Source organism: Helianthus annuus, chromosome 13 (genome assembly GCF_002127325.2).
Source record: "Helianthus annuus cultivar XRQ/B chromosome 13, HanXRQr2.0-SUNRISE, whole genome shotgun sequence".
NCBI lineage: Eukaryota > Viridiplantae > Streptophyta > Magnoliopsida > Asterales > Asteraceae > Helianthus > Helianthus annuus.
The window spans coordinates 153,358,804-153,375,391 of NC_035445.2; the positions used below are offsets into that span (position 1 = coordinate 153,358,804).

The following is a 16,588-nucleotide window of genomic DNA, read 5'->3' on the forward strand; positions in this document are numbered from 1 at the left end:
TCGAAGGATGAGTGATCGAAGGATAATGTAGATCCTTCGATCACCTCGAAAGATATGCTTCGATAGATAGACCTCGAAAGACAATCTTTCGAGGTCCTTGCTGATCCTTCGAAAGCATTATATTCGAAAGATGATCCTTCGGACCATCTATCGAATCCTTCGACCATGACAACCTGTGCTGGGTATATATACCCATGCACTGTGTTTCGGATAAGATAGATGCACATAGACACACACACCTGAGAGAGAGAGTTCTTGAGAGCATCTTCCGAAACACACACACTTTGAGAGTTTACAAGTTAGATTTGTAAACATTGTGCTTGTAACTGAAACCTTCATTTGCATTAATACAAGTTGTGTTAATCGGTGAACCCTTGTGTGTTGTGTGTATACTTGCTTAATCCCGGTTTGCTCGCTAGCTTGGATTCCGCACTCGCTAGTGGGTTAGTATAACAAGGTTTGAGGTTCGTCATCCGACAAAAAGGGACCTACACTTGCCCCTTTAAAACTCGGACCCCCCTTGTGCCATCAAAAGGTCGGACCCCTATGCTTGATACAAAACTCGGACAAGGTGTTCTTCCTTGTCAAAAGTCGGACCACCTATGGTCATAAAGGTCGGACCATGAGTATTCATTCAACAACTTCGGACCTAACATATTCATTCACAAAGTTCAGACTATATTCAAGCAACAAGATCGGACCATATGCAAGCCATATAAAAGTTCGGACAAACAATAATCAAATCATGCGAGCATTCAACTTTCATTGTAACAGTTACGTTTTTGTTTTCACAATCAGATAACCCTAATTCATGCATATGCAATCCAATCATCATTCAACGATTCTAACATATAATGTATCTTAACATCAGGCAATTGTTACACACTAATCAACATCATCTCACAGCAATCAGAATTTAATCAGTAAATACAGAACTAGTATGTGAAGAGCTAGGGTTTACATGAATCATATAATCAAGAATTGATAACAACAAACAATCATTAAACAATTACCTTGGATTGATTCTAGATGGATTGAAAGACCAAGATTGATGCAAAAGACTTGTGCCAATGATGAAGATGATGATTGCAGAGAGGATCGGAGAATGTGAAAGTACGTGTTTTGATTCTTGGGTGATGATTAGTGAAAGGGATTAGGGTTAAGAATGATTAGAATTTCACTATTAGCACTAAGCACCCTTAAGAATTATCTATCACATATTACATGCACAAGATATACAATTTACAGTTTCATCACCACATTTAAGTATTTGTCAAATCATTCATAAACCTTATCAAATCCAAAACGTATACAGTTACAAAGCAACCAATTGTGCAAGTAAACAACTAGACAAACAGTGAACGTGCAATAAATGCGAAAGTGGAATCTTGAAAACTCGAGTTGTCACAATATAGCTAGCTATGATTGTACCTAGCTACCATTTTCATTTAGGCTATAGGGTGTGGTCATGACCCATATGACCACCATAACCCTCCACATCATCACCATGTCACCCATCTCTAATCCACCATTTAAAACTACTACCCTAGGGGTGTGGCCATGACTCAAACACTATCTCCTTATTTATTTTAGTTAATTTTTGTCTAAAGAAAAAGGAAAGGAAATCATGAAAAATGGAAACTAGGATCATGGTTGCCATGGTTTAATCCATGAGAACCATGGTGGATCAAGCAAGGGGATGGTGTAGTATTCTATTCATGTTCCTACATGGCAAATAATGTCCCAACCATGACCCCCATACCCTTTAGCCTTATAATAACAAAATAAAACAAACACATGCTAGATTAACCCATGATCTCCAGCTTTTTAGGATCCAGATACACCGTTCACGACCATGGAACTCGGTCAATCCTAGACCACTTCTTTACCTATAAACCGTTAGTTATTCAATGACCCATGAACGAACCCATGACCCAATAACGTACCGACCCATGACTCATAAACGAACACAATTAACCCAACATAAATTAGGATTTTATTAAACAGAAAAGTAAATCAATCCAAAGTTTAGGTTGATTCCACATGCAGGAAGATAATAAAAAAATTTGTATCAATCCAATCTTGAACCAAGAAAACAACACAAGTCAACTATCCATTTGAATTCAAACTGAAATTAAATGATACAAAATGTGGTCATTGAAGATTGTGACAAATTTATTAAGCTAATCAAAAGGAGTTTTTTTTAGCTTGGTCTACAAAAAGTCTATAATAAAAAGAAAGCACAAATATGGATAAAAAACAATTGTATCAAATCTACTAGCTGGTAACAAACAAATTGGCTAACGTTTATTCCTTAGGTTTTTGACTGAATAACGAGTCGAAAACAAGCTATTTTGATACATTTGAATATCTTTTCGACCTTCCTCTTCCCAACCAACAAAACTCGCTTCATAAAAACTTTCATCTTTTAAGTTGTAAACCAACAACCTTTTCTCTCCTCCATATGTCACTAATATGTCCCCATTTCTGTTCCAAAACCCTAAAACATTTATGCGACTATTAGAAAGACATGGTTTATGCTCAAACTCACAATGCATCACCCACACTCTCTCCTTCAACACCCACACCTCCGCGCTATGGTTTGTGATCATATACACATATCCAACTTGACCACATAAGTTGACCAAGTGCACATTAAACATACGACGAGGTCCTTTTCTAAGAGGTTTATAAATTAAACCGAATTCCTCGGTCTTCATGTCAAATGTTATTACTCTACTGTAATTAGGATCATCTCTAGCTAACCAATGCAAACATCCATTAGAAAACACTCCTACACCTTCTACGTGATAAGATGGGGCTTGGGTTATCTTTCGCCACAAATCTGTGCCCAAGACATGCACCATGGTGCATAGACCCTCAGGTGACTCGACTTGTTTTCTTGGCACGATGTCGACTTGTTTTCTTGGCACGATGCACACCATCTTGAAACTGTTGGTGGAATCATCGAAGCCTAGCCCACATGACCACTCGACACATAACTTCACATCATAAGAAAAACGATTCCCCCATGCCGGATCTTGGTTGAATGGTGTCTTGAGTTGTGGCAGCTCATAACATTCTCCCTTTAGAGGATGGATCACAATTAAAGTGGTGACATCAAAGCGGAACTCTTTCTGTGACGAATAGAGCAGACCATTGCAAGAACCTAGAACTACGTTATTATAACTCCACCTCTTACACATGAAATCCATAACCGGCGGGTCCGTTCTCACCTCTAGATGAGTACAAGTATCTGTTTCTTCTTTATATTCCAAAAAACTGAGTGTGCAGAGTGAGTTGGGATATTCAGATGGAAGTTTATGGATCATGATGAGCGTGGGATCGTTCACTGCGGCTCGTTTGGCATGCATGGTTTCAAGGTAAGGATCGTTGATGTAGTTGCACCATTGCTTGCTTACACACCGGAAACGAGCCAAAGATTTCACTGGCATTCTTGACAAGATATGGTACATGATTTCCGAAGGCAACATAGCCCATTGAAGACGTGGTTTGGAGTTTAGGGTTTGCATGATTATTATTATTATTCGTAACCTGCAAGATTGATCTTAATGATATTTATAGTTATGAATCCATTAAATTAGGGTTTTGTTCAATAGGAAAGTAGATCAATCCTTTTGTTTAAATTTAAACTACCAAAGTTTAAGGTTATGCGATTCGGGATAGACTGGGCCACGCAAAGTTGTTGATTTGTGAAATAAAAATAAACCTTAATCTCTATATAATATCTTTATCTTAAAATATATTGTAGATTTTAAAAACCACAGATAATTAACAAAATTAATTTAAATATTCACGGATCGTGACTAAACTTTATGATGTGCGACTATATAAAATCGTTGTCGAGTTAGTTTCACACGGTATAAATAATCAAATTTTATCTCCATCTAAAAACACACTCTAATTTATTTGCAAATAATTATGTTTCGTATCTTCGAATGTTTTGGTTTACACACCATATTCAAAAAGGATATAACCACCAAAATACTCGTTTTGACCACGAATATCTACTTGAATTAAGGATGGCAATGGATCGGGTTTGAGATGGGTTTAGGTAATCTTAATTGCCTCAAACCCGGTTAGATAAGCTCATACCAAACCTTTCCTAAAAGCCGTCGGGTTTCTAGCGGCTATATACCCATCAGGTGTCGGGTATACCTGTGGATTTCGGGTAAACTCGTTAATTTAAAAGCTTAGCGGGGTCCAAGGGGCAGATCCCCAGGCTCGGAATTTTTTTTTCCGATTAAACTGCTTTAATAAAAATGCATTAGAAAATTTAATTTTCTGTAAATTGCCTCTGGAAAATTGCATTCGTAGACAATTTTTTATCTCCTGCTTTGTGGTTCAGACAATTCACATACAAAACTGCATTCGTAGACAGTTTTTCTGGTTCTGTGAACAACAGGTTCTGGTCATTGCGTTTTAGACAAATTCTGGTTCTGTGAACAACAGTTTCTGGTTCTGTGAACAATAGTTTCTGGTCATTGTGTTTTAGACAGTTTCTGGTCATTGCTTTTTAGAAATAAAACATTTTTGAAGTGTTTTTACTCATTGCATTTTAGGTAAACACATTTTTATGTGTATTCAGTTCATTGCGTTTTAGAGAGAACAGTTTCTTTTGTATTTTAGGCCATTGCGTTTTAGAAATAAAACATTTTTATGTGTTTTCTAGGTATTGCGTTTTAGAAATAAGACATTTTTAAGTGTTTTCTGGCCATCGCGTTTTAGAAATAAGACATTTATTTGTGTTTTCTGGTCATTGCGTTTTAGAAATAAGACATTTCTTTGTGTTTTTGTTGCGTTGCGTTTTAGAAAAAGTCATTTTTTACGTTTTTTTTTTCATTGCGTTTTACGCAACTGGGTTTTCTCCATTGCGTTTTACGCAACTGGGTTTTCAAAAAAAATTTCGAAAATATACATGGGTCGAATAAATGAATTTTATATACTAAATGATAACAGAATATGTCTTTAAAAACCTCTTTTATTGCACGAGTTGAATAAATATAATTTTATATATTAAATAATAAAAAGTTATATCTATAAGAACCATATTGTACGGGTTGAATAAATATAATTTTATATAACAAATAAAAAAGTTATATATTTACAACCGCTTGTTTTACACGAGTTAAATAAATATAATATTGTTTACCAAATAATAAAATAATACATCTTTAAGAAACCTCATTTATTACATGGGTTGAATAAATGTAATTTTATATACTAAATAATAAAAAAGTTACATCTTTAAAAATATGTGCCAATCCTTCGACTCTCCATGGGACTACAAAGGAAAGCTTTGCAAAACGTGAGCATACTCGACCCATTTTACGTTTAAACGCATTTTTTGGGGTGCAACATGTATACAAAATCCACTTTACACCATCGATTATAATCAAACACACAATCCATCAAACACGTTCGTTGTTATGCTTAGGTTATTATTACTTGTTAGTTTCAACTTGTATTCCCATGATATTGTTATGCTTAGGCTGTTGGTCGAATAGATGAATTTTATATACTAAATAATCAATATATCTTTAAAAACCTCTTTTATTGCACAGGTTAAATAAATATAATTTTATATATTAAATAATAGAAAGTTATATCTATAAGAACCATATTATACGGGTTGAATAAATATAATTTTATATACCAAATAAAAAGTTATATCTTTAAAACCGTTTGTTTTACACGAGTTGAATAAATGTAATATTGTTTACGAAATAATAAAATAATACATCTTTAAGAAACCTCATCTATTACACGGGAATAAATGTAATTTTATATACCAAATAATAAAAAAGTTACATCTTTAAAAATATGTGTATTACATGGGTTGAATAAATGTAATTTCCGTTACTAAATAATAAAAAACAAGTTTTTAGGACTCCGCGCTTTGCGGCGGAAAACTCAACCATGGAACCGAATAAAAAATAGACGTGATAACACTGAACCGTACAGAAACATAAACATTATCGTAAAAAAGAATAACTAAGTAGAAACAACAACTCCTGGGTCCTTGGCCCAGTGGCATCAGGCAATGAAGGATCAACTTGTTGACGCAAGTTCGATCCCGAGCTGACCCGGTTTTAATCCGGCCTTTACCCCAGTGGGTTGTATACTCATGTGGGGAGGTACGGTTTCCGGGCGATAGCCTTAACGGCCAGGCCAGCTTCAGCTCTGCCTTCCAACTAATTCTTGACCTGGTCGAGGTCCCCGTTTGTGGGATGTGAAAGCCCTTCTAAAAGAAGTTCACCTACCAAAAAAAAAGTAGAAACAACAAAATTAAACTAATTCTTCTAAAAAAGATTGGATAGAACCATATAAATTTACTAGTAGGGTGCCCGTGTGCCCGCGCGATGCGGCGGGGGCGACACTTTGCATTGTTGTAGTTGTTTCTGATAATTTTTTCATTCGTGTAATATTTTTACAAGAGTTTATTATGTAATTTTTCTGAAAGGTTTTACGTAAGTAATTTCACTGTGGTCGATATACATCATATGCGTCAGATATGTCTACTAAGTAATAGATTTAGCATTTGCATTACTAAATAGTTCAAGAAACTATTGATAGAATAAAGTAATACACGAAATAGAAGATAAATCTTAAACATAAAAGTTCGTGTACCTTAATTTAGTTCAAACCATTCTAATAATAAAACTGATGTCATTTATGATTTGTTTTTTAAAAAAGAAATATTATTGTACATACTATTCCATTTAATTCATAAAATTATCCTTTTTATAAACATGAAGGGTACCTTTAATCATAATAATTATTCATTGAACAAAATGATGTACAAAGACAATATATAATTTATTATGTTTGTACAAAATGAATTTTAATTGTTTTAATAACAAGATGAAACTAAACAAGGACTTTATTAAAATGATAAAAGTTGGGCCTTAATAAAAAGAGTAGAACTTAGGAGATTTTAGCAAAAAAAAAAAAAAAAAAAAACAATCTATTGGCGAAAAATGGAGGTACAACCCGCGTGATGTTGCGTCGATAAAAATTAACAAGCGGTTCATGTTTATGTTAGTTTATCAATCCTTTTGTGATATATTGTAACATACCATCTTTTAGTTTTTATAATATTTTGTTTCTTTCTTAGTGTTTTTGAATTAGGATGAAAGATTGATGACAATGCTATAAGACCATATGGTGTGGCAGGGTGGAGGAGGTGTGGAGGCCTCAACCACGCTGCTACACCGGCCCTTCCTTGGCGTGGTGGCTGGCGTTGTGGTGAGGGCGGCATGATCTTCCCCAACGTGGAGGGGCTTGGCATGGTGAGGTGGATGGTTGTTATTGGTAGGTGCTATTGTTTTATTTTTTAACAATAAAATAACTATATAAAGTGTATGTCACGTGTTTACACCACACCACTCTTCCATGCCACATCCCACCCCGTGCTTTTTGGCTCCACGCTGCCACATGCCGCTTCATGCCCAATTAAGTAAATGTTAGTGTGTGATTAAAACCAACTAGGAATCCATAACATGCCACCCCGTGCTTTTTGGCTCCACGCTGCCAAAACTTTTTGACATCGGGTATATATATATTTTTTTACTTTTGCTAAGAATTTGACTAAAATCAATCCCTAATAAAAATCAAAATCAAATAGGCTAAGTATTATAATCGTTTTTTACTTTTGTTGAGAATTTAATGGGTTCCTTTTTTTTGGTTTGGGAACAAGCAGCATATAAAGTTGGTTTAATTTTTAATTAATGACAGTAAAATCATTTCAAAAACCACTTCCAAGCCTGCAGTAACGTATTTGAAAGTTTGTGGTGAGAGTCAAACCCAATGTATTTTATATGGGATTAAAAAATAATGAAACACTCCCTCCACCAATTAGTAAGCTTCCTTCATTTAAAACAACAATATATCATTCACAATTTCACCTGATATTTACATTAAGGTGGTGTTTGTTTTTTCTGCAGGAAAAGGTCTGCAGTCTGCGGACCACATCTGCAGAGAAGAGGTGGACCAAATGTCTGCAGTCTGCAAGGAAAAGAGAGTTTGTTTTTTTTTTACATTAAAACCTCTTCACACCATTGAAACCCACAGACTTCTCCTCTCTCTTCTCTCTCTCTCTGCCATCTACCACCACCACAACCATCCGCCACCACCACGTCGGCCACCACCACCGCCATCAAAACCCGCCGATCTCTCTCTTCTTTCCCTCTCTCTCTCCTGCCGCTCCCTCTCTCTCTGTCTCTCTGGTCTCTCTCTCTTCGTTCCACCACCGCCATCAAAACCCACCACCACCGCCGCCCCCTCTCTTTCTACGTCTCTCTCTCTCTTCGTTCCACCACCGCCATCAAAACCCACCACCACCGCCGATTTAGGGTTTTGTTTGTGATGTCGATTTGGGGGTTTTGTTTGTGATGTCGATTTGGGGCTGGAGCAGACTTGGAGATGGTGTCGGAGTGGAGCAGATGTCGGAGGTGGAGCAGAGGTGGTGGCGGAGTGGAGCAGATGTGGTGGCGGAGCAGGGAGGTGGTGGAGCAGGTGTGGTGGCGGAGCAGGGAGGTGGTGGCGGAGCAGGGAGGTGGTGTCGGAGGTGGAGCAGATGTGGTGGCGGAGCAGGGAGGTGGTGGCGGAGCAGGGAGGTGGTGGCGGAGATGTGGGGCAGATGAATGTTTTGAAGAGGGTGAAGAGGTCTGCAGAGGTTAGAAGACTTGTGGACAGGTCTGCTTGGGGAAGAGGCCTCGCAGACGTTTTTGGTCTGCAGATCTTCAAGAAAACAAACACTCTGCAGGAACCTTATGTCTGCGCGCCTCTGCGCGACGCAGACATAAGTGCTCAGAAGAGCTTCTGGGAAAAAAAACAAACAGCACCTAAAACATAGGGCCTCATAATATCAGGAGTAGAGCTGCAAGCCTTTCAATCTAGACCATCTGAGCGATTTTCTCTTCCACCGTCATTCTTCCCAAATGATCTTTCACTCGAGTCGCAACCAACCAGTCGTGGTCTTCATACAGAACATCGTCTGCCATCGTGGCCACACCCAACCACCACAATCTGTATATACATTCGGTGTTGCACCCCTAAACAACACTTGGCGTTAAACACTGATTACTTTTCTGTCCCACCACTCACCTATACCTATCATCATCAACAAAAATGCTATTTATAAATTCAATAAATTAATCAATGACCAAGAGTTTGATCAGTTTAGTTATATAAGCTATTTACCTAGAATACACAGGAAACTCGATTTTGGGCTTTGGAAAGGGATATGAAGAATCGGACTTAGAAGTTAGAACCAGACTTTGGACGGATAACAAGTGAACCATAGACCATAGTGCGTAGCCATTGGCTATGAGCATGCCACCATAATGTGCCCCTGGCTTGTTATGGTGAAACTCTATGTATAACTTCCTCGAGGTCAGATTCAAATTGGGCATTGAACCAAAAATTCAGTTTGACTGAATGCAAGTGACCTAGATTCTAAATAAACCAGTTTGACTGAATGTCTACATGTAGTGCATAAACCCATGTTAGCTTCAATATCTCCAAAACATACAAAAGAAACAATATAAATAGAATGATACGGTGATACCAACCATGCTTGCTCCTTTACGGCGCCTACAAGTTTCTGGCTTTATTCTAGGAGGAACACCATTTTCACCTGTCAATGGTTACAAATAAGATAATGAGCATGATTTAGAAATACCAAAAAAGTAACTGGAAAAAAGTAGATGCAATACAAATAGCTAAAAGGGTATAATAACCAACAATCAAACGTTAGAAATCAAAAGGTAGTTGTGGATGGTTAGATTCTAGTAGACAACGGTTTTGTAAAAAAGTATGTGTTACACGCAATTGAACTGGAATCTGTTTTCTAACATTGTCTACAAGAACTTGATGATCTCTAAAGATGAATAACCTTGTGGAGTGCAATAGAGTGAACCGTCTTTGATTGTAGTCAGACGATATACAATCAGATTCCTTTTCTTTTTTCCTTTGTATTTATTAGTTTCTCAACAAATTATAGCAGTCTCCTCACCTGATAATGGTTAAAAGAAATAGCTACAACCGGAAATCAACGGGTTAGAATTAGAAATTCTAAATTGTATTTGTAACTCACATCTTTTGATATGATGCAAATACGTGAGTATGGCCAAAGGGAGGTCAGGTGCATTATGTCCCAATTCCATTAAAGCATACCTATAAATTTCTTGACCACACAAAACTTTCATGAAGTTAGCCATCACCAGATCGAGCTTGTAATGAGCCACAACTACCCAAGACCGAAGCCACCATATTTTTTTTTTCATGTTTTCGGATACATCTCACTATCAACATCATAAGCATGTTCTCAAAGTTGCCATTCAACTAAAATTCATGTACCACCAGTATGTCTGGTTCCCTGTCTAATTGTAAAGTTCAAAATTTACATAATTGTTGGAACATTTAAGAGATGAAAATAAAGGAAGAGACACTCACAATGCTTCGGTCATTTCGTTGAGCCTCCTCGGTTTCCTTCGGGAGACACCACTAAACACGCCACCCCCGATGCCAAAAATAATAATTTATTTTTTTAATACAATCTAGCCATTCAGAGATATAATGCTACAAGTAAAATTTAATTCTGTATGTTTTACTAACATGACAAAACCCTCTGAGGGTATGTCTTCACTAAGCTCAGTTGGTTGGTTATGGCATATAAACCAACGGTTATACTGCGACATTCTTGATAAACACAATTAATCTAATTTGAGTACCTGATTTAACAAAATCAACACAAATCTGAAGTCGATAAAGAAATCCAAAATAAACAGAGTATATAGTGTGTCAGAAAAAAAAAACATACTATGTTTGTTGAAGTAAAGGCTCTACCTGCCAATTGACCCATATTGCATATGAAATTCATACTTACAACACCTGGCTTCAATCATCAAAATGCAATGATAAAAAAATTTGTTATTTGATGAATTAATGCCCCATTTGATGCTTACCTGCATCCCCCTGGAAGTTTTACATTCTGGCAATTGAACCAAGAATCTCCTGTTTCAGCAATCACAGTTGTGTCACCAGACAACATCTTCTGTATGTGCTCAAACAAAACATTAATCCTTAGTGGCAGAGATAAGATCAACATTGTACGCCCTATGTTCCTCTTCTATAGAAGGCACAACACCCTCTTCGTTCTGAAAGAAAAACAATGCTAAAATAGGAAATAACTCGTAATCAAAACTGTAAGTTTATGTGATAAACAATAAACATGAAATCAGGGTTTTGTAGTAAGTTTAGATCTACATGTTTCAGAGTGATGGACCTGTCGAGTTTGAGTTTAATCTGAGCCACCAGCGTCACACCCTAGCCGCCGATCAGACTTCAGATCTCCTTCCGCCACTGCCTTCGGTCGCCACCCAATACCCCTGCCGGACTCCTGTCATGCTCTCCTTCCCGTCTCTCTCTTCTCATTCTGTTTTTAACGCGCCTTTTTTTTCTCTCTTCTCGCTCTGCAAATGAGAGAAAAAGGCTCATGATCAGGGTTTTGAGATAGTTACGGGAATTCAAATTCAAAATTTGGATAAAGGAAAGGAAATGGAATAGAGTTGGTTGTTCAAAATTCACTCAATGCTTTAAAAGTTTGTATTTTGTGGCTTAAAACTTTGTACTTTAGAAAATTACATCTGTATTCCAAACATATTCTAAATACTTGTTTTAATATGTTGTGTGGTAGTATTTTTTTCTTTGTTAGTTGTTTTTTATTTCAACTGTTAGTCATGAGTTGTACATGCTTCTATGGGTCATTAGTATCTTTTTAAATCACTTGTATATTAAAGGCATCTTTTACTTGTACATTTTAATCCACCTGTTAATATTGATCAAAAGAAACATCGAAACCTCGACAAAAATGAGTAGATCGTTACGGTATCTTTGAGTGTTTTTAAAACATCACAGTTTAAAAAATATGACAAGAATACTAAAAAGAATTACAAGTTTGTTGTGGAGGGGGAAAATGTAACTAATTATTTATAATTTTGTTAAAAGTCAGGGATTTAAGTGTAATAAGTTTAGGGGCTAAAAAAATCGTGTTTAAAAGACTAAACTACCCTCATTTTAGGGGTCTTTCTATAAATAAAGTGGGGGAAAAGTTCTTATTTTTTGGGTATCTTAAAATACCCCTCCCTCATGCATTATAATATCGTATACATGAATAGTAATAAAAATAAATATCAACTTTTTGCCATTAATAATTAATTAGTTAGTTGAAATAAAGTAATCTCGTATTTTTGTTTTTATTATGTAAACAAATTACTACTTTTTAGGAATTCTCTGTTTTTTTTTTTCAAAATAGAAAGTGTTATAATTGTTAAACAAAATAACTTATTTTTATTTTGTAAAAGATACTTACTAATTTGAACGGCTTAAAGGCTTAAAATAATCGAATAATGCACGGAGTATAATTATACTTTCTTGAAAAAAATATGTTACCATTTAATTTGACAGATAATTTAGTTATGTTGTTTGATAATCAAGTGCAAAAATAAATAATATTTAATTAATATTAATACACGTAAGTGGAAAAGGTGATCATGTTTTTAATTCATATAATCATGGTTCTTGAGTATCATTACTTTGAGCTACAGAAGATGAAAACAAAACATTTTCTTTATGTTTTTAACTACAATACTTGTTTGTTTGTTTACAGTTTCTAACAGATGTATAATTGTACTCTTTGTTAATTGTATAAAAAATTATATGCACTATGAGTAAAAGTCATAATAGTTGAGGGGTTAGTTTTTGTTAAAAAAACTTTTAGAGGGTTCCTTTGAAAACCTTTAAGCCCTTAATACCATCAAATTAAAACAACTAGCGGATTCTCCCGCCGCGTTGCGGCAGAAGTAAAATCAATAGCGATTCGGTTAATTACGATATCGGTCTAATACTAACACTCACTCGTTATAGCAATCGAAATATAAATCCCAAAAAATAAAGTTGTCATCATAAATAAATTAATCATATCTTTTTTTTTGAATGGCAAATATTACATCTTCTAAATTACACCAAATTTTGAACTACACCTTGCTTGGGATTGAACCCAAGACCTCCCACTAAGGCCATGTGTAGTCATAAAGCCCTTTTGTGGGCGTTATGCGACACGTGTCGTGCCACGTCACACAGGGGCTTTATGTCACTAGAGCCCGTAGTCATAAAGCCCCTACCTCATCATAACCAAAGTGTAAAATGCAGGGACCAAAGTGGAAAATGGAAACAACAAAACGCCGTGAAAAAAGTAGCGCCCTCCCCCCATTTTCATCTCATAAAGCCCCCCGTAATGGTGTTCAAGGGCTTTATGGGGCTTTATGAGGTGAGATGGAGCCCCACTACACAAGGCCTAAGAGGCAAGAGCCTCTACCAAGTGAGCTACAATTAATCATATCTAACCTTTTCAATTTTAAGTACAAATTTTAGCAAACTTTTAGTGCTAATGATTGCGTGTTGTGGCGGTAGGCTCCATCATGACGTTGATAAAGATAAATACATTAAAACAATAAAGACAAAATTTTATAAAACATAATATTATGAACTTTACTGAACAACTAAGTGACGTTGGTGAATTTATATAGATGTATTGTTAAAAAATTTAAGTTATTTCTTAATATCATAGTTTTCGTCAACATGCTATTATTCATCTAAAATTTTTTCTCAAAAGTTGAGTAACATGACCATTTTGTTAGCCTATTATGCCGTTGCTAATTTGTTTATTACCAACCTTTTTTTATTACTATGTTAATTTGTTTATTACCAACCTTTTTATATTACTATTAGATAACTTGTTATTTAGCAAAGGCCACATCAATGTGTTTAGTTATATTTTCTTATCTGGTGTTTAACCTTTTCATTTGAACCTACTTGGAATAGTTATGTTATAATTAATAGTTGAAGTAGCTGCTTCAATTTTAAAGTTATTAAAAGTTCAAGTTTTGTAAATACACGTCACGTGCCATCTTTTGTGTTCTTCAAAGAAAACCTATGGGCATTAATGCAAACCCAGGGTTTTCTCTCTAGTCTACTAAGTCTCTCTAGTGTCTACAACCGCCATCAATAATGCTACCACTACAAAACACCATAACCACAAAAGACTACCATCACAAAACACCACCACAAAACCTCCATCGTCTTCGTCCTCATCTTCATCTTTCCGTAAATCACGCGCATGAGGATAATAGTGGTTGGGGTTTTGAACGGAATCGGTTGTTGGTGAGCGGCGGCACCGCCGCTGGACACAATCGCGTACGGCTGGCTATGATACAGAGGGTATAGTGACAGACGTCTTAGGTAGCGTTTACACCACCGGAAAAGAGGGGTCCCGGCTAGTTAGGTTTCTAGCGGCGAAGGTCAAAGACGGAAGGATGGTACTGAAGTCATACCTTGGATCGACCATTCACCACCGCTGTAGCAGTGATTCGCCGGAGAGTGAGAAAGAACATCATCTCATACTCCGCCTTAGTGCCTGTCGCCTTCCTTTATCTGTTCTCCAATGTCTCCCCTTCCCTCTCTAAATGCTTACAAGTTACAAATGAAGCCAAAAAGCCCGTAAATGGAAATGTGTTTAAAAGCTAACTTTAAAATTCGTTAAGGGACCAAATGTGTAAAGGTTGAGAAAGAGTTGTAACAATCTCCAATACATTGATATTTTCTGTTCCACCGACAGTTGTAAATTAATACTTATAGACAATGTGCTCCATTTGGTTGGCTGGTTTGCAGTTTATGAAGATTCAAAAGGCAAAGCTTCAACCGTCCTTCTCACTAAACGGATTCGCCATCACCGTCACCACGCACCACCACCGTGCTACCCGACCCACTTATCGTACACCCATACGCCCCAAACCCATTCGCCGCCTTCTTCAATGTCTCCATCCCTAGAATCAATGTCCCACCTTTTCTTTGATAGTCAAAGAAATCAACAAAGTAAACAGAGAAAACGGGGCGACCATCCTGAAGCAACATAAGTGTAAAAGACCAACCTCTAGGGTTTTGATCGCGGTTGAGGTGGCGGCTACAGACTCTCACGAACTTCTCCACACTCTCCCCCCATTTTCAGTCTCAAACCCGTATATTTGGAGCTTTGTTCGTGGGCTTTGTCCCAAAATTTGTGCTTGCCGGGGTGATCAGCGGTGGCCGGAATCATAATGGCTAGTGTGCGGTGGAGATGGTGATGTTACCAAATTAAAAAAAATACTCCGCTCATGTGGCCAATGATAGACTGACCAGATGGACTAATAGCCAATAGGATTGCAAGAAAATTGAATAGTAAATATGTCTCTAGAGAAACTTTTGATAAATAATAGAGGGGAAAATATATATCCTTAAAAAAACCCCGTGTACGAATTGAATAAATCTAACTTTATATATCAAATAACAAAAAGTTATATCTTAAAAAACCTCCTCTATTACACGGGTCAAATAAATGTAATTTTGTATAGTACATAATAAAAAAGGTATATCTATAAAAAAACATGTGTATTACACGGGTTTAATAAATCTAATTTTATATACCAATAATAAAAAAGTCATATCTTTCAATATACTAATGGATAATACTTGATACGCGATGGATATGGTGATTGTGAAGATGGTTCTTGAAAAGAAAATATGTTATTCAAGAAGCAAATCAACATCTATTTGAGTGATAAAATGTTGGTACCAATTCCGACAAATTGATTTATAAGTTATGTAATAAAATTGATATAATAATTTTTTTAGTAATGAAAATAAAAATATTTCATATATTAATACAAAGTTTGGTTTTCGTGATAAATAATTTGTTTTATTTAAAAATATCTTAAATTAACAATTTAAATTTTAGAATCATATTTTATTAGAAAAATAGAAGAATGGTATTCAAAATTTAAAGTAGGATGAAATTTAATATTAGCTCATTATTCATTTATTTATTTAATTAATATAAGATAAGTTTGGAAGTGAGGCGAGAAAATTATAAAATAAATGCTTACAATGAATGATAGATGTTACACATTAATGTTTTATTATATAGTATAGTATAAATATATATTCATATTGATATAAATAGATTATTATATTGTAGTAAAATTTGTTAACAAACTCTCAATAAATTTAACCCTTTATTTAAAACTTATAAATGTAACGAAGTCTCAATAAATTTAACCATTTATTTAAAACTTGTAAATGTAGAAACGATAAATAATATTAGTTAATTTTATTTTAAGTTTCGTAACCTGTATATTTGATACCAAACTAAACAAAACGTTCAAATATATAGTTAATATTGATGTGGGCCCAAGCGTAGGCATGTTGAGTTCGAGGAAGGTGACTTTGTTTGGGCTGTTTTGACTAAAGATCGCTTTACAGTTGGGGAATACAACAAGTTATCAGCGAAGAAGATTGGCCCAGTTGAAATCGTGAAGAAGATCAATCCAAATGCATATCGTCTAAAACTGCCTAGTCACATTCGTTGTGCTGACGTGTTTAACGTGAAGCATCTGTTGCCTTATTATGGAGAGTCTTCTGATGATGAAACTGCTGGTAATTCGAGGGCGAATTTTGTCTATCCAGGGGG

General features: G+C 35.8%; 1 protein-coding gene and 1 long non-coding RNA gene across 6 annotated transcripts; both read right to left on the minus strand.

Moving 5' to 3' along the window:
• Positions 1-2,300: 2,300 nt before the first annotated feature.
• Positions 2,301-3,533, minus strand: LOC110901962 (F-box/kelch-repeat protein At3g06240). Its single transcript, XM_022148711.1, has one exon. It carries the CDS (start codon positions 3,531-3,533, stop codon positions 2,301-2,303), a length of 1,233 nt encoding a protein of 410 aa, XP_022004403.1.
• A 5,053-nt stretch (positions 3,534-8,586) lies between these two features.
• LOC110899752 lies at positions 8,587-11,603 on the minus strand. 5 transcript variants are annotated; one of them, XR_004876384.1, is made up of 6 exons: positions 11,312-11,603; positions 10,847-11,183; positions 9,920-10,757; positions 9,597-9,661; positions 9,226-9,506; positions 8,587-9,135 (listed from the first exon to the last, which is right to left on the minus strand). It is a non-coding gene; the product is annotated as an uncharacterized LOC110899752 (long non-coding RNA). The 5 variants fall into 5 exon arrangements; XR_004876387.1 differs by having other exon boundaries at positions 9,920-10,402; positions 10,480-11,183; XR_004876385.1 differs by having other exon boundaries at positions 9,920-10,406; positions 10,480-11,183.
• Positions 11,604-16,588: the final 4,985 nt, after the last annotated feature.